Source organism: Aquarana catesbeiana, linkage group LG04 (assembly GCF_042186555.1).
Source record: "Aquarana catesbeiana isolate 2022-GZ linkage group LG04, ASM4218655v1, whole genome shotgun sequence".
NCBI lineage: Eukaryota > Metazoa > Chordata > Amphibia > Anura > Ranidae > Aquarana > Aquarana catesbeiana.
This window is the reverse complement of record NC_133327.1, coordinates 137529666-137552525: the sequence shown is the minus strand read 5'-3', so window position 1 is coordinate 137552525 and position 22860 is coordinate 137529666. Positions and strand designations below refer to the sequence as shown.

The window sequence follows — 22860 nt, the reverse complement described above, 5'->3', positions numbered from 1 at the left end:
GGGCCAAGCTGCAGCACAGCGCTCCGCTTCCTCCTCCTCCACTATATGTCACACACAGTCTGCGGGCATCTCCCGCTGTCTGTCGCTGAGCTGAGTGTGAAAACTTTGGCCGCGCTGTGAGAAAATTTCCGCCCTCCTCCTAGGTCAGCTCATGTGATAGATGCAGTGTTCTGTCTATCACACGAGCTGATCTAGGAGGAGGGCGGGACTTTTCTCACAGCGCAGCCAAAGTTTTCACACTCAGCTCCGAGACACACAGCGAGAGATGCCCGCAGACTGGGTAATCCAGGCACTGACTACAGCGAGGCTGCGATTATGTGCACGGCGAGGCTGCGATTATGGGCACGGTGAGACTGCATTATGGGAACAGTGAAGCTGCGATTATGGGCACGGTGAGACTGCATTATGGGAACAGTGAAGCTGCGATTATGGGCACGGTAAGTCTGAGATTATGGGCACGGTGAGGCTGAGATTATGGGCACGGTGAGGCTGAGTTTATGACATGTGACGTCCTAGCCATGCCCCGCTATGTCTGGCTTCGGCCGTTGCCATAACAACTGTGCTAAATCAGCTAAAAGTAGTTGGATCTGTATGTGCGTTATAATTAATCGAAATTAGTCGATTAATCAATTTAAAAAAAAATTGATTAATTAAACACGAAAATTTTAATCAGTAACAGCCCTAGAAGAAATACAAAATAACCATCAATCGCCCTAGGGCTGGAGCTCCAGGTCGGTGCAAGGATACTTGTCTACTCAGGCGAAGGTGTATTTTGGTGTCCTGCTGTCACCCTCTCCACTCCACAATGCAACCCCCCCACCCCCATATGGCATAGACTTTATTTGCGCTCCATTCATTTATAGTGCAGGAGTATTGAATTCAAATTCAAGGAGGTCAGGTCACTAAAATTTTTTCCATCAAGGTCCAAATCTCAAACTTGTGCTATGATTTAGTTATAGATTGTATATCTATAGAAAAATGAGAAACGTACAATTTCCGTAGCATTTCAACAGTATTTATCCCCATCAGAGTGCCCCTTTACATCAGGTCACCCCATCAGTGTGCCCTCTAACACCATGTGTTCCCATCAGAGTGCCCCCATAGATCAGGTTCCCTCATCAGAGTACCCGTTTACATCACATGACCCCATCACAGTACCCCTTAAATCAGGAGTCCTTTTTAAAGTGCCCCCATAGATCAGGTGTCCCCATTAGAGTACTCCCTCCATTAGGTGTCCCTATCAGAGTGTCCCCATGGAGTAGATGTCCCTATAAGTGTGCCCATGGAGTGGGCGTCTCAATCAGGTGTCCCCATGGAGCAGTTGTCCCCATCAGAGAGTCCCCATAGAGCAGGTGTTCCCATGCAACAGTGCCCCCGTCCCCAAAGAGCAGGTGTCCCCATCAGTATCCTTAATGAAGTAGGTTTCCCCATGAATTAGGTGTCCCCATCAGTGTCCCAATGGAGCAGGTGTCCCCATGAAGTAGGTGTCCCTATCAGTGTCCCTAATGACGCGAGTGTCCCCATCAGTGTCCCTATGAAGCAGGTCTCCCCATCAACGTCCCCATAAAGTAGGTGTCCCCATCAGCATCCCCATGAAGTAAGTGTCCCCATCAGTGTCCCAGAGAAGCTGGTGTGTTGCCGTTCATCTAGGAGGGAAGAGAGGAGACAAAGAATGAGCAGGAGGGACGAAGTGCAAGTGGACGTTCGTGACAGTGGCAACAGCTGAAGTTCACAGTGCCCACGGCTGTGCTGCACTGCTGCCTGTCATCGTGTGCCATATCACTTCTTGAGGACCCCTCAGCTTTAACGCCCCCCCCCTACCCTGGCGCCCTAAGGCGGCTGCCTTATGCTGGCGCAGGCCCTGTGGAGCTCCATGCAAGATTTTGCCTCATGTGGTAAGGATGATCATGAGAAAGTGAGAGATCAGCCCAGAACTACAAAGGAGGAGCTAGTGATCTCAAGGCAGTTGGGACCACAGTCACCAAACAAACCATTGGTAACACAATATGCTTCCATAGATTGAAATCCTGTAGCCCCCCCAAGGTCCCCCTCAAGAAGGCACATGTACCCGTGTGAAGTTTGCCAATGAACATCTAAATGATTCAGAGAAGGATTGGGACAAAGTGCTATAGTCAGATGAGACCAAATTGAGCTCTTTGGCATTAACTTGACTCACCGTGTTTGGAGGAAAAAAATTGCTGGCTATAACCCTAAGAACACCATCCCTACAGTCAAGCACAGAGGTGGAAATATTATGCTTTGGGGCTGTTTCTCTGCTTAAGGTACAGGCTGACTTTGCCACATTGAGGGGCCAATGGACAGGGCCATGTATTGTAAAATCTTGGCTTAGAACCTTCTTCCCTTAGGCAGAACACTGAAGATGGGTCATGGATGGGTCTTCCAGCATGACAATGACCCAAAACATACCGCCAAGACAACAAAGGAGTGGCTCAAGAAGAAGCGCATTAAGGTCATGGAGTGGCCTAGCCAGTCTTCAGACCTCAATCCTATAGCAAATTTATGGAAGGGTGGACCAAAATCCCTCCTGAGATGTGTGCAAACCTGGTAACCAACTACAAGAAATGTCTTACCTCTGTGCTTGCCAACAAGGGTTTCTCCACCAAGTACTAAGTCATGTTTTGCTTGGGGAACAAATACTTATTTTATTCACTGAACTGTAACTCAATGTACAACTTTTGTATCATGTGTTTTTTTCTGGACTTTTGGTTTATATTCTGTTTCTATCATTTAAAAATACACCCATGATAAAAATGATAGACCCTTCATTTCTTTGTAAGTGGGCAAACTTACAAAATCTGCAGGGGATCAAATAATTATTTTCCCCACTGTATGTGTTAGCTCAGTGGATGCTGCACTGTAGTGTACAATGGCCGATATACCAAATTAGAACAAAGAAGTGACACCAATTCCACACATATCACATTATCTGTCATTATGTTAGAATATATATTTCATTCTTGCTAAGGTAATGTTTTGTAGCCATGTAGTTCATTTTTATTTATTGAAACTCATTGACTGACCAAAAGAAGACTTAAAGAAGGGGGAAAAAAAAAACGTATTTTATAAAATGTTTTATTATAAAACCCAAAGCGCCTAGCCTGAAGGCGAAACTTAACACACCGTTACAGCCCAATCATCTTTGGCGCAGCTTTGGATATTGTCATCACCTCACCTGGAGGTTTCACCCTATTGGCTGCTGTAAAGTATAACATTGTTTGCATCACACTTGCTGCTGCTACTGTGTGGAATGTGCTGTTGTCCTTGGAGTCAGAGGCCAAGGATGAGTCTTGCTTTCCTTACTCAAATGACCCAATCCCACATACACAAAAAGGCTTTAGAGTCTCTATAAAAATTATAATGATTTGAGAGGTTGCAGAATGAATTTCTTGATATGTGTTGTCAAGTTTTTATTCTTCATGTTTTCTATCCATCTCTAAACTACAAAAACAAATGAGCAGTTTCACCATTTCAGGCTCTATGTGGAGATGTGAAACAAAGTTGAGTAACAGAAATATGAATTTGTGGTCTCTCGTATTAAGTCATTTTCCCAGATCCGATTAACCGCACCAGATTCCCGGTCTTAGTACAGTCAAGGCTAAAGAGAACCTTGTGCTACACAATAAGATGTGGTTCCAGCTCTCTTCTGATCTCTGGAGAGTCAATTTTTGGTATCTGCTGATTGTGTTATGAGCTCCTGATGGTGAACTGTAAATGCTCTGAATGATTCCTTCCAGATGGATAGCAGAGTCAGCAGTCCTGTACTCTGCCTGTCTGACAGATGAACTGAACAGTTGCTTCCAGGCTTGTAGCCTAAAGGAGTGACTGTCTTACAGATCTTTGCTGAAGAGAGAAAGGATTCCGGCCCACTCATGGGAAGGTATCTCTCCAGGTCCCTGGGGGCAGTGTCCCGGGGCCAGTGCTAGCTGTGTCTTGCACATTGCCAGAAGTTACAGGGTCCCATGAGGTTGGGTAGGGGGGAGAAACAAGCTCAGCAGTGTCTCCCATGGGAATGTGTGACATTCAAATCCTTCCCCACGTTGCAGCAAATGCTTCTTTGTCTGTAAAGGAATGTAATCTTGTTAGCATTGTTGAATGTATTCAAAGCACAAGTCAGTATTATAGATATCCAGAATGCTATAAAGGACTAGCAAACATATGAAATGTAAATAGTAAATTCCATACCTTGGAGTACAGTACAGGACATAGGACAGGAAGTCATACCTTCAGGTGAATGTACACTGGTAAAAGGATTAATGGGCACACCCCCATTGCACCCTTATATAGCTTCCCACTCTGTGACACTCCAGTTTTGTAGCAAGCAATAAAGATAAGCAAGGGCAATAGAGCTGTGTCCAATACTGTACTCCATGGAATGAAATTTACTCGCCAAAAATTCCAATATCCTAATTAAACAGGGCAAGAAATGATATATCATCTGGACAAACCCAAGCAATAAATTGAGGGATGGGCAACAACATAGCAAACAGCAGCAACAGGCCCACAGAAACCAAGAGACACGAAACACCCAAATGACAGCTTGAAACACCTTGTGGCCAAAGCTCACATCAGCAGAGACCTAAAGATCTACCCAGTATAACTTTTATAGATTGTGAACAGAAGACCAGGTGGAAGCCTTGCAAACCTGTCAAACAGATGCTTGATGCTGAAAGGCCTAAGAACCACTGACAGATCTCATGGAATGGGTCCTGGTAGGGAAGGGAGGAAATTGATCCTTGAGGGCGTAAGTCCTGGAAATGAGCTGCTTGAGCATTGTTGCTGCTTGAAATTGTGGAAAAAGAAGCAGGGTATTCCTTCTTGCGATTGCAAAAAGGGGCTCTTCTTTTTATGAAGGAAGGCATTAGTGGATCCTAACTGCTCTGACCACATCAAAGCTACAGAGTGAAATCTCATTGTCCTCCCTCCCCTATGATGAGCTCTGAAACAGGACAATGTCTGCATTGAGGTGAAAGGAAGAGACCTCCTTGGCAAGGACATAGGGCCTTCCGTCACCATACCAAGATATTTTGGACAATTTCATGCTCCCAATATTGTGGGAACAGTTTGGGAATGGCCCCTTCCTGTTCCAACTTGACTGTGCACCAGTGCACAAAGCAAGGTTCATAAAAGCATGGATGAGCAACTTTGGGGTGGTCCTGACCTCAACCCAATAGAACACCTTTGGCATGAATTAGAGCGGGGACTGCGAGCCAGGCCTTCTTGTCCAACATCAGTGTCTGAGCTCACAAATGCGCTTCTGGAAGAATGGTCAAGCATTCCCATAGACGCATTCCTAAACCTTGTGGACCGCCTTCTCAGAAGAGTTGAAGCTGTTATAGCTGCAAAGGGTGGGTCAACTCAAGATTGAACCCTTAAGGACTAAGACTGGGATGCCATAAAAGTTCATAGTTACATAGTTTGTAAGGTTGAATAAAGACACCAGTCCATCCAGTTCAACCTGAGTGAGTGTGGGTGCATGTCTACAATTGTCCCTATCCCTGTACATTGTGTCTCAATACTTTTGGTAATATAGTGTATATATGCTATGCAGCGCTCACCAATTATGCAACCGTTTCCGACAATTTACATAAACATCACATTCACGATCAAATTATGCTATGTGCAGAATTACCAAATTTAGTCCTATATTTATTATTACAAGATTATTTTAAAAATTCCATTGTGGACCATATACAATTCATTAGTAAATAAAATGTCCAGTGTTGAATATGTGAAAAACTTGATCCAATGCACAGAAAAACAGTCCATTCAAAAAAAAAGTGCTCCTTGTCCAATAAATATTATACATGCTCTGTGCCCAGCTCAGCCTTTTATATCAATAAAGATCTTAACTTTAAGATTCAAAAGTACCAAATTCAGACTCTTGGGAAACACAGGGGGTTGAAATGGGGGATTAACAAGGACAACTCCTTATATAAAGGCCTTTACAACAGTGTCAAGCCAAAGATTTATGGAATATAATGGATAAAGTTGAGACCTGACCTCTTCTGATGTCTTCAGATGCTTCCGATTTTTTGAGATGTGTTGCTGCCATCAATTTCAAAATGACTTTATTTTTTCGTTAAAATGGTACATTTTCTCAGTTTAAACGTTTGATATGTTTTCCATTTTCTATTTTGAATACAATATGAATTTATGGGACTTGAAAAATCTATTTTTTGGGAATGGGGTTGTAGGACACCCTGTAGACTCCTCTAGCACCACAAGAAGATGATATTCGTGGAGGCAGGTGATGATGTCACTTATACTTTAGAGAAGATCATTTTGATACAAGAGCCCGTTAAAATAAAGAAAAAAATGGAGGATTCTGCAAAACATGAGCAGAAGTTTAGGAGAATAGAAAGACTTGTCTGGAGATGGGTTTTAAATGTAAACACTGGAAGAAATAAACGAATCTGCATTTCTCTTAAAAGCCAATCAGCTTTTAGCTTTTAATATTGTTTGTTCTTGCTAGGATCAATACACTAATCAATGTTTGGAACATGAACAGGGGCGGACTGACCATTCGTGCACTGACAGAGGGCCCTATGCCACTAGAGGGCCCCATCAGGGTTGCCAGCCTCAGTAAAACCAGGGACAGATTGTAAAAATCTGTGTATTTTTACATCTGTCCCTGAAATGTCTGACACCGACATCATTTTGATGTAAAATTTCGGAGGCTATAGCTGCTCCGCCCCTCCACTACCTCCTCAGCCAATGGGAACACAGTGTACACACCCCCTTCCCCCACGCGGCTTCTTTGAATACAGAGCAGGATATGCTGACAGCGAGAGGAGAGGGAGGTGGGGACACAACTGCAGTTTGGAGATGGACTTCAGGCTGATGCAAGGTAAGCTGACTAACTTGGCTGAGTTAAATGTTGTTTTATCAGTGCTTTCTCTGGTGATCAGAAGGGGGAGGATGTGTTTCCTCTAGCAGAGCTCTTGTCTCTGAGGCTGTTAGATTGTTTTTCTGTGTGTGAGAAGTGCACTGCTCCTGCGGGAAGGATGTTCTGAACTTCTCCCCCAATCTCTGCTACATCTCCCGACTGATTACCTGTCCACCAATACACAGGCACATCATCCTCCTCTCCTGTATTACCACTGAATGTGTCTGTGAGCTGCTGGGGCACTACAAGTCCCAGCATGTCAGGAGATGGGGGCAGCAGCAGTGTGTTAGATTTCTAGACGAAAAGTGCTGGTGTGTGTATACTGTGTGTGTGTGTGTGTGTGTGAGTATATATGCTTAATTTGTGTGTGTGTGTGTGTGTGTGTGTGTGTGTGTGTATATATGTAGTCTGTGTGTATACTGTCTGTGTGTATTGTGTGTGTGTGTGTATACTGTGCGTGTTTCTGTGTGTATACTGGGTGTGTCTGTATACTGTGCGTGTTTCTGTGTGTATACTGGGTGTGTCTGTATACTGTGCATGTGTCTGTGTGTATACTGTGTGTGTGTGTATATTGTGTCAGTATACTGTGTGTGTCTGTGTGTATACTGTGTGTGTGTTTGTATATTGTGTCTGTATACTGTGTGTGTGTGTGTCTGTATACTGTGCGTGTCTGTGTATACTGTTTCTGTATACTGTGTGTGTGTGTGTATATACTGTTTGATCCATGTGTGCCCACTGCCGCTCAACAGAAATCGCTCTAACAATCCCGTGCCCATGAAAAATGCACTTGTTGCCATTTGGAGCCATCTGATCTGAACTGCTGAGCTCGGCCTCGGATCCGGCAGCAGGTCTGGGTACACACCTGTGCAGTGACATCATGGCACACATCAAGCATGGCTTTTATTCACATGCCTCAATGACCAATCTGTGGTCAACCACAGCAGTTCACTATTCAGCTGGCTCCACAACTCACTTGCACAGTTCAGAGGTTGCAACAAGTGGATTTTTTTTTTTTTAAAGCCTTTTCCCACCAGCTGCCTACCACACCAAGCACAAAGGTGTGTGTAAAGGGACACCGATAAAAGGTGACATTCTGGGGGCTCTGCCATAGGGTGCCACTGTGGGGGCTCTGTCGTAAGGGGAGATTCTGATGTAAGGGGGGCGGACTGTGATGTATAAGGAGAATGTTGGGACTTTGGTGTAAGGGAGGACTCTGATGTGAGCGTGGCGCTCATCCCGACTGCTGTACTCTATATGTTGTTTTGTTTGTTACTTACTCCTGACCCATGTACTCTGTACATTATACTGTACATAGACCTGACCAAGGTGTTGTCTCAACAGTTGCTGGTTTTAATTAAAGGGATTGTAAAGTCTTGTTTTTTTATTTATTTTTAAATAACAAGCATGTTATACTTACCTCCTCTGTGCAGTTGGTTTTGCACAGAGCAGCCCGGATCCCTCTTCACTGCTCCTGGCCCCTCCCTCCTATAGAGTGCCCCCACAGCATGCAGCTTGCTGGGGGGCCCCCAAAATCTCCTATTGCCCCATGAGTTGTCAGTCCACCCCTGAACATGAATGTATTGCAAACAAATAAAAAGTCCAAGCTACTTACTGCTCCTCATCTTCAAGGCTTACTGGGGACTTTAGTCTCTGTAAAGCAAAACATATCCAATAAAATCAATTTCGTCATTAATTTTGGCCAAAATGTATACTGCTATATGTGTTTGGTAAAAAAAAAAAAAAAACCCAGTAAGTGTATAAATTGTGTGAAAGTTATAGAGTCTACAGACTATGGTATATACTGTATATATGATCCTGATGTACAGTACTGATGGCCTATCTCATTTCTTGAGGCCCTCAAATGCCAGGACAGTACCACTTCCCCCAAAATGACCCCTTTTTGGAAAGCAGACAGCCTGAAGCATTTAGTAAGAGGTATGGCGAGTTTTTTGAAGTTTTTTTCTGTCACAATATTTTTGAAAATGAAGAGATTAAATTAAAATTTGTTTTGTTTTATTACATACTATCACCAGTGCAATACAGCGTCATCATATGACTGAGGTGGCGGTGATGAGGGACACTGACTGGTGACAGTATGTTAAAAAAAAAAAATAATACATTTTTACTTTTTATTTTTTTTTTTCATACTTTCATCAGAGTAGTTTTTTTTTACACTTACACTTTACACTGAAGATCATTGTACCAGTAAAGTTTTTAACTGTCATGAATGGGTTAACCATTCATGACAGCTGTGATCACTAGTGATCTCTGATTGGGTACAGCTAATCACATGGTACAGGGTGCTGTGATTGGCCCAGGTACCATGTGATAGCTATGGGCCAATCACAGCATAGTCAACACAGCTGTTATGAATAAATTAATTTCAAGAAAAACAGAAATGGAAGGCGTGCATACCTAGTGCATTACCAGAGATAATTTATTAATAAGAAATTTTTGTATAAAAGTGGGTACTCACAAAATGCAACTGACAAAAGGCCATGAGCACAGTGCATTGACATGCACAGAACACGGGGTGCGCCCCAGAAATGCATTAGCTGTACCCCGTGTTCTGTGCATGTCCATGCACTGTGCTAATGGCCTTTTGTCAGTTGCATTTTGTGAGTACCCACTTTTATACAAAAATTTCTTCTTATTAAAATATCTCTGGTAATGCAGTAGGTGTGCACGCCTTCCATTTCTGTTTTTCTTGTGGTTCCTTTCAGATCACCCCATCTGAGAAAGGCAGCATCCACTTAGTTTTGGGATACCATATATAACTTTCACACCACCATTTTATCTGACATCTGTTACTCCACACCTTGGAAGACCTAGTAGCGCTAGAAGGAACTGTGTTTTTTGTATGAATAAATTAATTTGTTAAGATTGTGATGTCACATGATCAAAAGGCCCCGAGGGGGAATGGTGCCCCACTTAGCCCGACCAGGCAAGATGAAGAACATGTACGTCATTTTGCCTGCATGTGCCGATCTGCTGCAGTATATGTGCTGTGGCTGTTCAGCAAGTGCTTATACAGTGCCTTGAAAAAGTATTCACACCCCTTGAAATTTTCCACATTATGTCACGTTACAACCAAAAACGTAAATGTATTTTATTGGGATTTTATGCGATAAACCAACACAAAGTGGCACATAATTGTGAAGTGGAAGGAAAATGATAAATTGTTTTCAACATTTTTTACAAATCAATATCTAAAAAAGTGTGGTGTGGATTTGTATTCAGCCCCCTTGACTCTGACACTCCTAACTAAAATCTAGTGGTACCAATTGCCTTCAGAAGTCACTAAATTAGTAAATAGTCCACCTGTGCGTAATTGAATCTCAGTATAAATACAGCTGTTCTATGAAGCCCCCAGAGGTTTGTTAGAGATCCTTAGTGAACAAACGGCATCATGAAGGCAAGGAACACACCAGAACGGTCAGTGATAACGTTGTGGAGAAGTTTAAAGCAAGGTTAGGTTAAAAAAAAATACCAACTTTTGAACATCTCAAGGAGCACAGTTCAATCCATCATCCGAAAATGGAAAGAGTATGGCACAACTGCAAACCTAACAAGACATGGCCGTCCACCTAAGCTGACATGCCAAGCAAGGAGAGCAATGATGAGACTAGCCGCCAAGAGCAAACGTGAAAGAAGGTGCTCTGGTCAGGTGAGACCAAAATTTTACTTTTTGACCTAAAAGCAAAATGCTACGTGTGGTGGAAAACTAACACTGCACATCACCTTGAACACACCATCCCCTCTGTGAAACATAGTGGTGGCAGCATCATGTTGTGAGAATGCTTTTCTTCAGCAGGGACAGGGAAGCTGCTCAGAGTTGATGGGAAGATGGATGGAGACAAATACAGGGCAATCTTAGAAGAAAACCTGTTAGAGTCTGCAAAAGACTTGAGACTGGGGTGGAGGTTCAACTTCCAGCAGGACAACGACCCTAAACATACAGCCAGAGCTACAATGGAATGGTTTAGATCAAGGGTGCCCAACCGCTCGCCCGTGGTGCCCTATGATGTGGCCAGCCACGTCTTGCTCTGAGATGGCGGGTCGGCAAGCCCAGATCGCGGGTTCCCGACCCACCATCTCCGAGCATCGGCGCGAAGAACGGAGCTGCCGCTAGAAGAAGCAGAGCCGATGCTTCCTGTATAGCGCTGGCTCCTTCACAGGCGAGTGATACCAAATGTACTCCGCCTGTGACAGGAAGCATCGGCTCTGCTCTCTACAGCAGTCGCATCTTTCTGTCACACTAATGCACGGGAACCCGCAATCTGGGACAGCAGCCAGCAGTGCCAGTACCAGCCAGCAGTACCAGTACCCGCCAGCAATACCAGTACCCACCAGCAGTACCAGCCAGCCATATCTGCCAGCAGTACCAGCACCTGTCCGCAGTACCAGCCAGCAGTAGCAGCCTTGTAGGACAGCCAGCAGCAGCCACCAGCCATAACCACCTGGGGGACAGCAGCAACCAGCTGCAGGAATCCAGAGGAAGAAGTGAAGATCAAGGTTAGTTGAGATGCAGGTAAACTGCTGTGCATCAATGTGAAAGCAGCCTTAGACCCCTTTCACGCCATCGGTCCGATCGGGTCCGCCTGTCTGTTTTTCAGGCAGACCCAATCGGGCCCTCCAGACTTGTGTCTGTTTACACCCGCCTATCTGCAATCCGATCTGCTTAAAAAAAACAGAAGGGGATCTGTCCCCTTCTGTCTGGGCGGATCGGAGGGCCCTTAAGGTAGAGCGGCCTGCGTCTGCTCTACACATGCAGAGTGGACATAGACCTGCCATCCACCCGCTACGCTCATTGTGGCCCACGACCGGTTACCAAGTCGCTAAAGTGGCCCTTGTGACGAACGCGGGTGTCAGATCCCTGCCCTCCTCGCTAACTTGAAACGAAGGACCGGCCAACCTCACACGCTGTCACTTACGTAACAATGCCACTCTCAGCTGCACCCAACACAAAGATTTTCCAGCTTGCGGGACCACAATCTAGGTGCGAGCAGCCTGAGAATGATTGTCACTGGGCTAATTACACAATTAACCCTTTAACTGCCACGACCCCCGTTTAAAAGACCGAGTCGGGGGAGACTCGTAATTTTAGCAATACCAATTATAATTTTAGAATAAGCGTCTGCCACACACACTGCCACCACAGACAGGTCTGCTCAGAGTCTTACTCTACAACAGTAGCACCCTTCAAGAGGCAGGTTCGTTTATAGCTTGCATTAAGAGCTTTAGAGACAAGTTTAACACTTTTCAACATAAGGGTTTATTATGAAAAGGTCAAGGTTGATGCAAATAAAACATTTACAGAAAAAAGATGTTTCAAAAGATAAAGACAATATACAGCCACAAAGCAATAAGGTAGAATTGGGAAGGAAGAATGCTAGCAATTAATGTCCGAGGGTTGATCAGAGTTCGATCGATGAGCTAGGTAATCGGTTCTCAACTTGGCAGATGTTTCTTCCTGGATGGTAAAAGGAGAACTGACCATTGTCTTGGCATCTCCTCTTTTCTGTCAAATCGGGGGGGTGTTGACAGCGACCAGTAACCAATCGTCTGGTCATCTTATTTAGTGGTTGGTTGCTGGGAGGTGTCTACACTTATGACCACATCCCAGGTACACTTTGTGATACATATTCATATCTCTGCATCTCTACTGTTTATAGACTGTAAATATCCATATTATTGTTCAGCGTGAGATTTCCTTCAAAACAAATATAAACATGCCATATCTGCAGTGTATAGTCTGCTTAGGAGGAATAAGGGGTACCAGTGGTTTCCCATATGACCTGACATAGGGGTGCCTGGACTTGAAACGCTATAAATTATCTGAGGAAACTAAATATGTCCATATTATGGCTGTGCTATTACTAAGTCGGAAGTTATGAAACATGCTGAAATTTTATACTTATTCCACTGTTTAAAGCTTGTGTATGTGTATTCAGAAATTTTACAACCGGGGCCTGTTGGGTCTATGAATGGAGAGGGTGACAGTTTTACGACAGGCCTGAACACTCTGCCCTTTCAACAAGCTGTTTTTTTACTGACCTAGCCTGGTTCTGTTTTCTCTGTTGAGATAACCTTTTCTGTTGAACTTTAAAAGCTTTGAATTCCTAAGACAAGGGAGGAAGTTCAGATTTCTCTGTAATGTGCACGGTTAGCCAAGCTGTCATGGCTGCGTTCCAAACAACATGGCAGCTAGCTACAGCGTTTCATGTCCAGTACATGATATCGTTACAGCCCTCGCTCAAAAGGTTGGGCACCCCTGCTTTTGATCAAAGCATGTTCATGTGTTAGAATAGCCCAGTCAAAGTCCAGGCCTAAATCCAATTGAGAATCTGTGGCAAGACTTGAAAATTGCTGTTCACAGAAGCTCTCCATCCAATCTGACAGAGCTTAAGCTATTTTGCAAAGAAGAATGGGCAAAAATTTCACTCTCTAGATGTGCAAAGCTGGTAGAGACATCCCCAAAAAGACTTGCAGCTGTAATTGCAAGGAAAGGTGGTTCTACAAAGTATTGACTCAGAGGGGCTGAATACAAATACACTCAACACTTTTCACATATTTATTTGTAAAAAAAAATTGAAAACCATTTATCATTTTCCGTCCACTTCAGAATTATGTGCCACTTTGTGTTGGTCTATCACATAAAATCCATTTACGTTTTTGTTGTAACATGACAAAATGTGGAACATTTCAAGGGGTATGAATACTTTTTCAAGGCACTGTAGATGGGGGATTTATTATTTCATACAATGCATTTCAAACAGAGGCTACTTGTATTCAGAAGTATCTGACCTGCACTAAACCTTCCTGCATGAAGTACTTTCAGAGTAAGTCATATGACAAATCTTCACATTGTTTTCCAGATGTTTTATTTTTACATGTGAGCCAATAATTGAAATTATAAAATTGCCCCCTGCCCCTATAACACTATAAGTTTGGAGGATATTTTTATACTAAAGTCACTTCATGTATATTGAATGCTCACATACCAAGACATAAAGAAATTATATTTTACACATCACATCTATTGTGTCCCTGAATCATACAGTAGCTGGTGGTGATAAGCTTACCGGACATTCCTACTCACTTGGTCTACCTCTGGCAGCTCCTTCACAGATCTCCCTGGAGCACACGTCATACTGTATCTTGTACACCCGCCTATACCTGCAAGACATGCCACTTGAAAAAAAAAAGAGAAGGCATGACTATTCTAAATTGTTCATTAACCGATGGAAAGAGAGGACAGAGATAAGCCCTCAATTCCTCAGAAGCCATTACCGCTGAATGTTTGGAAGGAAGCAGAGATAAAAGAATGGAGGCGAAGGAAGGAATAAGCAAAATGGGCCCATTTATGAAACTTGAAGATAGGTGAATTGTGATGTGGTGCCTGTAGTAATCAGTTGGCTACTTGTTTTCATGTTCTATCCTGCATTAGAAGATGTGTGCTTTGTTTTCGGAGTGAGGTTCAGGAATATTTTTACCCTACAGAGTGGGAGATGTTGAAAGGCCTGCTTCCCTGTTTTTTTTTTTTTTGTTTTTGTTTTTTATACCACCCAACTCCAAATTAGCAGCCTAATTGAATAAGCAGTTCTTCATTTTAAATGCAGTAAACTATAGGAAACATCTTGTACTGACTAAGGCATCCATTTGACATCAGGAGAGTGATGTCTGATTTGTTCAGACAAGCACTAGCTGGGTTTTGCTGGGCTGCATTCCACTGAAGAACTATTTATTGAGTAAGGACATTAGCAAAGCTGATCAGCAGAGGTGCTCAAGTGTGAAATACCCTAAGGCCTCATGCACACGAGACGCTGTTAAACTTGCGTTCAGAGGCAGTTGGACACTTTTTTCAACTGCCCCTGAACCCATTAAATGTTATCCTATGTGTGCATGTACACAGTCTCGATTTTTGGCATTTTTAGGCAGTTGCGTTTAACCTCGTTTCCAGAAGCAAAAAAATGGGTTCAGACGCAAACGTTTTCCACGTTTCAGACAGCGTTTAGCCGCGTTTGCGTTTATGTTTTGCGTTTAAAGGTACATTTTACAACCCGACTTTGGGGCCCCATATCTCGGGGCCACTTGGTGCTAGGAACCCCAAATTTGGTGTGCAAACACAGAGGACATAGCACTACAACATGGGGTTCCTAGCTCCAAGTGGCCCCGAGATACGGGGCCTCAAAGTCGGGTCACAAAATGTCATTCTCTGCTGCAGAAAAGTGCTTGACATTTTGCGACCTGAGTTTGGGGCACCATATCTCGGGGCCACTTAGTGCTAGGAACCCCCACTTTGGATATGTTATAGTGTTAGTCCAACTGTGTTAGCACACCAAATTTGGGGTTCCTAGCACCAAGTGGCCCCAAGACATGGGGCCCCAAAGTCGGGTCGCAAAATGTCAAGCACTTTTCTGCAGCAGAGAATGACATTTTCCAACCTGAATTTGGGGCCCCATATTTCGGGGCCACTTGGAGCTAGGAACCACAAATTTGGGGTTCCTAGCTCCAAGTGGCCCCGAGATACGGGGCCTGAAAGTCGGGTCACAAAATGTCATTCTCTGCTGCAGAAAAGTGCTTGACATTTTGCGACCCGACTTTGGGGCTCCATATCTCGGGGCCACTTGGTATAACAATATAACATATCCAAATTTGGGGTTCCTAGCACCAAGTAGCCCCGAAATATGGGGCCCCAAAGTCAGGTCGGAAAATGTCATTCTATGCTGCAGAAGTGCTTGACATTTTGCAACCCGACTTTGGGGCCCCGTATCTCGGGGCCACTTGGTGCTAGGAACAATTTGGATATGTTATAGTGCTAGTTCCACTGTGTTAGCACACCAAATTTGGGGCTCCTAGCACCAAGCGGCCCTGAGATACGGGGTCCCAAAGTTGGGTCGCAAAATGTCATTATCTGCTCTGCAGACGCTTCTAGACGCAAACGCTGCTAAACACGGCATGCAAACACGGCAAAATGGGCGTTTCTAAAAGCAGGTTTCAGCTTTTTAAAGTGTGTTCAGCAGAGTTTGCACCAGCGTCTTGTGTGCATGAGGCCTAAACAGGATGAACAGTTTTGGCTAAAGAATATCAAAGATATATTTTGGAAAAGGTTGCAGTTATTATCTGCCCCTTGCAGAATTAATTTATTTGATAATGCTCCAGAACATTTAGGGTATGGAAAAATAATTCTGTATTGGTGTTAGACTGGGGGGCCAGGCCGCACAGCATCATACGTTTCCATAATGTGGCCAGCAAAGCATCTTTGGTTTTTATGGTGCTGCTAACGGTCCATCTGCACCATGTAAATTCATGATGCTGTGCAGCTTGGCTATCTGCATCTTAGTGAACAGTAATGCTGGATGGTGAGTAGAAGAGATAAATGCAGAGAGGAGTGCAGAGGGAGTAAGTGGAACAGAAAAGAAGGAGACGCACACAAATAACTGAGTGAACGTGCATGGGAGGAGGAGAAACACACATTCAGAAGCAAGTGAAAGGAGCATAGGCTACAGGTTATACACAGGAGAGAGAATGGGGCTCAGCAATGCTGCTGCACTCTGAGACTGACCAGTACAGATGTCAGTGACATTCAGCCCATTAAATATGATTTGGAGCCTTAGTGAGGACATCTTCCCTCAACAATGGCATGGCTGTGATGAACTGAAAGCTGTCCTACTTAGGTCAATGACCTGAGAGCTCTTTTTTAGGCATATGGAGAATCCATTAGAGCAGGTATATTGAACTCAAATGAAACAGTAGACTGAACCTGTGGAAAGGGGCCACAGTATACGTACTGAGGTCACATCTACTCAAGTCAAAACAAATTACAGCACTTTGGTACCAAAATTAAACTAACAATTGCAACTTACAAACATTTTTTTGGGTGAATGTGACATTCCTCAATTGCCACTGAAGAACAGAAGTTGGTGAATGTGGGTGAATGTTGATGGCTGTGTAGGTAAAGTCTGGGATATGTGGTGTTAAAATGTGCTAAAGAATTCACCCATGAATGTGAAAAGAATGTCACATTTACCTCTTTATACATGGGCCCCTGAGTATTACCTCAGTTTATGTATAAGTTTAAGGAATAGTAAACTGAGTGAATACTGAAATCATAAATGCCTTTGACTGATGCAACATGTACATTAGTTAGCTTTTATTCATAGTGGAGTCTCCTGCCAAACCCAACCAAAGCCTCAAGAGTTCTAATGTACATTTAATGTAACGGCCCGTTCTGCAACCTATAAGTGATGCCAGGGGGTGTGATGATGTAGTTGAGGTAATTACTTACATGTGATGACAGACTCCTCCCTCCCACACAGGATGTGACAGCGTCTCTGAATACAGTCTGGTGCAGGCAAACGTCTCCTTTCTGCAGGCTGCAGAACAAAGGTGTCAACCTCTCCACCAACACACAATTCTATATTCCAATAAAAAAGCCACAGCCCACATAATAGCCCATAATAGCACTGCAACCATAGCAGCCAAATGACTCATTCAGTCTCCAGTGACAAATTCAGGCTTATCCTTCAATAATAATATTCATATTTAGTAACATCATTGCCCTTACTGCCGAACAATTCAATCCAGATCTTGCTAGAGGCAATGAATGATTTAATGACACAGCGGCTTTAAAAACCAAACTGCCAAATTTACAGCAGAGTATTTGTGACAGTATTAAATATGACCTTTAATAATCTAAATGGGTTTTGCTAATAGATCCAAAAGTGGGCCTAGCATCAGACTACTCCATACAGCAGTAATTGGATTGTTTTATTTATACAGCAGGTAAAATAAGTACTGAACACGTCACCATTTTTCTAGGTTAATATATTTGTAAAGGTGCTATTGAAATTTTCACCACATGTCGGTAACAACCCATGCAATCCATACAACAAAGAAACCAAAACAACCAGATGGCCTACCCGGTGAATGGTACAGAATGTATGCCTCATTAATTGCACCAAAACTGTTAAAAGTCTTCTCTGAAAGTAAAAAACAGATGTCCTTACCCCCGTCTATGTATCAGGCACACATAGTCCTCATCCCTAAGCACGGAAAAGACATATCCCTTTGTACTTCCTATAGGCCGATCTCCTTGCTAAACTTTGACCTCAAGTTCTTAACAAAAATATTAGCGACCAGGCTGCGGATGATTTTACCATCCCTGATTAACATAGACCAGACTGGTTTCATGCCAGGGAAATCAACAAATATAAATTTACGTATGAGTGTTTACACATCTTCAGCTACCTTCCACTGAGTCTTCCACGAGGGTAATGGTTACACTAGACTTTGAAAAGGAGTTTGATTCGGTGGCATGGCCTTTTATGTCCTCTGTTCTAGAGGTTATGGGTTTCGGAGAAGTATTCCACAGGTGGATTGATATTTTATATAAGGACCCGACAGCGCAGATAAAACTCAATAGTGCTCTGTCAACGCCCTTTTCTGTTGGAAGACGTACGAGGCAAGGTTGTCCACTGTCCCCGGCTCTCTTTGCCTTGGTGATGGAGCCACTTGCCTCAGCCCTCAGACAGGCGGATGGGATCAGGGGCATACAGGTGGGATCCATACATGAGAAGGTTGCTTTATACGCAGATGATCTCATTCTTTTCTTGAGTGACCCTGCCCAGTCCCTTCGAAAGACGCTGACCATTCTTTCCAATTTCACTAGCTGTTCGGGACAGGTTGAAACAACAATATAACTTACTTAACTCACACTTGTTTAGATTCCTGCAGCTTAGGCACGCTTTTAACACTCAGTTTGAAAATGCTCACGTGGCCTTTTACACCTCCAATCTGGAGACTCTGCTCAGAGATGAAGCTCTACCTAAGCCCTTATCCACCATATATAAATTGTTACTCCCTAACGTCCACACGGGACTAGAAAACCGTAAGGCAAAGTGGGTGGGCAAAGTGGGTGGTCGATTTCCCTACACTAGACACAGAAGATTGGGAGGAAATGTGGGAGTGTCCCTTTTCACAGCTAGTATCAGCTAGAGATAAATGAGTGCAATTTAAAATAATACATAAGGTGTATTACACCCCCGTACGCCTACACAAAATCTACCCATCTATTTCTGCTTCTTGCTGGAGATGCAACTCACCCTCAGTGGGCTTCATTCATATTTTTTGGAGTTGTCCTCAGATTGAAATTTTTTGGGTTGAGGTAACCAATTTTATCTTGACTGTCACCACTGTCCCTGTGCCATTGTCTGTAGAGGTATGTCTGCTGGGACTTGTGGAACCACTGGCCCCACGCTGGGCAATCAGAACCCTGCTAGGATTATTACTATACTATGCCGGTAAATCTGTAGTACTCATGATGGAAGGCCTCATCCGCACCCTCAATAAATTTCTGGAAGAGGTTAGTGAACGCGGCTCTACCGTTGTACAAGACTACTTACCCGTCGCACGGCTGTGGCAAAAAATTCAATAAAACATGGGATATTTGGATGGAATCCCCATCCACTAATGCAGACTCGATGGACGATTAGTAATGTTCTATTAAGTACTGAGAATGGCTCAAGTTGCATTCCTGATCTCATAAACGTCCCTGGGTTGCTAAATTAATAGCTATGGGGAGGGGGGGGGGAGATATGAATATGTAATTTTAATGTACACTTCATTTCACGGATAACTAAAGCAAGTTTTGTAGGGTATATGTGGAATGGGAGGATTGCTTTAAATATTTTGCACAGGTGGTTGAGCGTACAGTGGTTTCGTTTTTTTTTATATATCTTTTTATATGTAATGTTTTTTTTTCTCTCTTTTAGTCTGTTAGTTGTAGCGACTGAGCCTGGGTATGCCCAATAGGCTCTATATTGTTTTGTATTTACCTTGAAATTACAATAAAAACAACTTTAAAAAAAAAGAAAAGAAACCAAAACAAATAAGTTCAGAAATGAAGTTTCTCCGTGCATACCAGTCATGGCGGTTGAGTGTATTACTTATGGGTTTCTTTGAAACAACAGCACCTGCTAATTCCAGCTCTTTCTGAAGCTCTCCACAAGTGGTCCTTGGCTCTTGGACAACTCTTCTAATAATTATTTTCACTCCTCTGTCAGAAATCTTGCGAGGAGCACCTGGTCGTGGACGGTTTTTGGTGAAATTATGTTCTTTCCACTTCCGGATTAGTGCTCACTGAACATTCAGACGTTTAGAAATCCTTCTGTAACCAATGCCATCAGTGTGTTTTGCGACAAAGAGGTTGCAAAGGTCTCGACAGAGCTTTTTGCTTTTACCCATCATTAGATGTTTCTTGTGTGACATCTTTTTATAGGCCATCAGTTGAGACAGACCAAGCTAATATTAATTAGCACTGACAAGGGGCATTATGTGTTCAATTCTTTTTCCTGTGTCATTCCATTTTATTATACATAACTTCATTTCTGAACCTATTTTTTTTTTTTTTTTTTAGGAGCACATGGTATAGGTTTTTCCCTTTCCACCTCCATGCTTGTTCTGAATGTGGAGTAGAATGTTTTAATGCTTAGGCCAATAATCTAGCGTTGCCTGGCTAAATTCAAACTTGATGACTTTTACCAAACTTCTGGAGCCTCCATACACGCCTGTTTTGGGAAATGCTTCATATGCCCCCTATTTAAAATTGGACTTGATAGAAGTTATTCCAAGGGCAAGAATATTTTGTAGAGTCCTGATTCCAAGCAGGGAAGGGCATCTCATGCTTCATACACTCTCAGAGGCTACAATGTGGCTACATACAAAGTAGTTACAGTATTGCAGCAATCTTAAGTAGATGAGGCTCAGTCAGCTAAAACAGATTTGTCCTGGGGAGGGGGAGGGGGGGCTACTCCCTCCCTCCCAAAATTGGATATTCAACTCCTTCTGTTGCATCCTCTATATTATAAAATACAATAAAAATATCTAGCAGGGATGGCAGGATCCCATCATACTGGTCATAGCATGTGCGCAGATCTAGGAACTCAATCTATGAGATCTCATAAACAGAGTGTCTAAGAAATATCAGAATTTGTCAATTGGTTTAATTCCACAGCATCTATCAAAAACTAAAATATCAGTTTTAGGTGGACTGACCCTTTTAACAGACATGAAAGATGAATACAGTTTATGAACGTTTTTACTATATGGAAGGTGTAAATACATTCATATTTTACTCTTTTATATAAAAAAAACTTCTAGCATACATACCCAGCTGGCACTGCTGTCCTTTGAACCCGGGTGGGCAATCACAGACCTCTCCATTCACACAGGTTCCCCCATTAATACATGGGGTTTCCAGGCAGCCCCTTCGCACTCCTGGTGTAAGACAGAAAAAAGAAAATGATTTTGTCCTGTTCATTTATTACACTTTTGTGATACCGAATAACTATATCTATGTCCAAACTGTCCTTCTATGTGGATACATAGATTAAAATGGGCCATATATTTTTCTCAATGATTGAACATGCATACATCTGTACAAATTGCCTATAGAATTATTACATTTGGAAACATTTGCGAAAAAAAAAATAGCCAACATCAAGTATAATTCAGCATGTTTACAGGATAAAATATTTTAACATAATATTTATATATTTGCAATGGGTGCAAATGACACTAGAACCAGTTTAGTATGAGATACTAGCAGAGTTTACACATCTTAAACCACATAATGCTTGGAGTTTTCATTGACTCTCCATTACTGCTAAAAGATTACATATATTGCAGCCTTTTTTTAATTTAAATTAGGAAGTATAGGAATTCCTATACTTAATTCATCTGCATTGACAATTGGATAATCGAGATAATACCCACATAATATTTTGTGATCATTCTCAAATCTTTTAATCAACCTCCATATCTCAAACAAAATCTCTCAGTTACTTACCCTCTCTGGGTCTCTGCTGAGGATCATGAAGCTGTAGTGCTTGCCTCAAGGGGATGGGGGAGCCTTCTGTGTTCTCCACTCTGATTGGAGCTTCAGGCTCTGAAATGTATAGATGTATAAGTAGGTTATGCAAAATGTCATTGTACCTTGAAAATGTCACCATGCTGACACTGCCCAGGACCACACTAACCTTTTGTGATATTAATGGATTTATTATGATGGTGGTTGAATCTGGCTGTTATACGTTTTCTACCATCTGTCAGCTCTGTAAATCTGATATGTAAAAAGGAAATAATAATTTAGTTGTAAGTATATATATATCCAACAAACAATCAGGGGAATTCATAAAGGAGTGTAGCAGACACGCTTCAGAATTCCGTTGGGGCTTGCGCCAGATTCATGTACCTGTCAGCCCATACTCATTCTGTACACTTCTTTCTCTGTGTACTCCCTGGCCACTGCACCAAGTTTTGTAGTGGGGTAGGCAGAGCCTGATGGGGAACTGAGAGATTTGTTCCCCCTCAGGTCTGCCTTGCTGCCACTTGACAGCATTTAGTAGTAAGCAGACTCCATAGCCGCTATTTAGTCCTACATTGTCTTTCTAATCCTCCCATTGCCATCCACCGTCCATCAAAAGTAAGGCGGACCAGATGGGGAACTAGCATCTGGCCACCCCAATTTTTAAGAGTCTGTTGCTGTTATATGAATAAATTCTTAAAGTGACAGCAGTAAGAACTACCTGAAGTTTCCTGAATGTGGCCGTCACTACCACAATTGCTTGCCTGAATTAGGCATTAGTAGTTCGTAAGGGAACTACCTCCAGAAAATTGTTGTTACAGCTTTCCTGAATTCCCCTAGAATGTAGAAATGAGTCACCTGACCTGTGTGCTTGTGGACCCTCTGCAGGAGGAGGCCCTCTTTCTGTCAGCATTCGAACCTCTGGAGGAGTCTGTGGTGGGGGTCTGTTCCTTAATATTCTGGGCGGAGTCCAGCGACGCTCCTGAGGCCCCTCCCTTTGCACTGTAAAATACATGGACAATACCAGCAATAAATACATTTCTGTTTCCACAGCAGGCTCTATTTTCATTTCTGAAATTAAAAA

At 43.0% G+C, this 22860-nt stretch overlaps 1 protein-coding gene across 8 annotated transcripts in view; it reads right to left on the bottom strand.

Moving 5' to 3' along the window:
• Positions 1 to 3077: 3077 nt before the first annotated feature.
• The window catches only part of SNED1 (sushi, nidogen and EGF like domains 1), a 291723-nt gene continuing 271940 nt past the window's right edge, over positions 3078 to 22860 (bottom strand). For 5 of the 8 annotated variants that reach the window (XM_073625738.1, XM_073625736.1, XM_073625737.1 and 2 more), the window contains 8 exons: positions 22640 to 22778; positions 21949 to 22031; positions 21759 to 21857; positions 21080 to 21187; positions 17199 to 17286; positions 14010 to 14101; positions 8520 to 8557; positions 3078 to 4079 (listed from right to left, as the gene is read on the bottom strand). In XM_073625738.1, coding sequence (XP_073481839.1) covers positions 8532 to 8557; positions 14010 to 14101; positions 17199 to 17286; positions 21080 to 21187; positions 21759 to 21857; positions 21949 to 22031; positions 22640 to 22778 — 635 coding nt within the window. In that variant the 3' untranslated portion in view covers positions 3078 to 4079; positions 8520 to 8531. Of the gene's footprint in view, positions 4080 to 8519; positions 8558 to 13992; positions 14102 to 17198; positions 17287 to 21079; positions 21188 to 21758; positions 21858 to 21948; positions 22032 to 22639; positions 22779 to 22860 lie in introns of all 8 variants that reach the window. The other 3 variants (XM_073625740.1, XM_073625741.1, XM_073625739.1) reach the window with 3 other exon arrangements.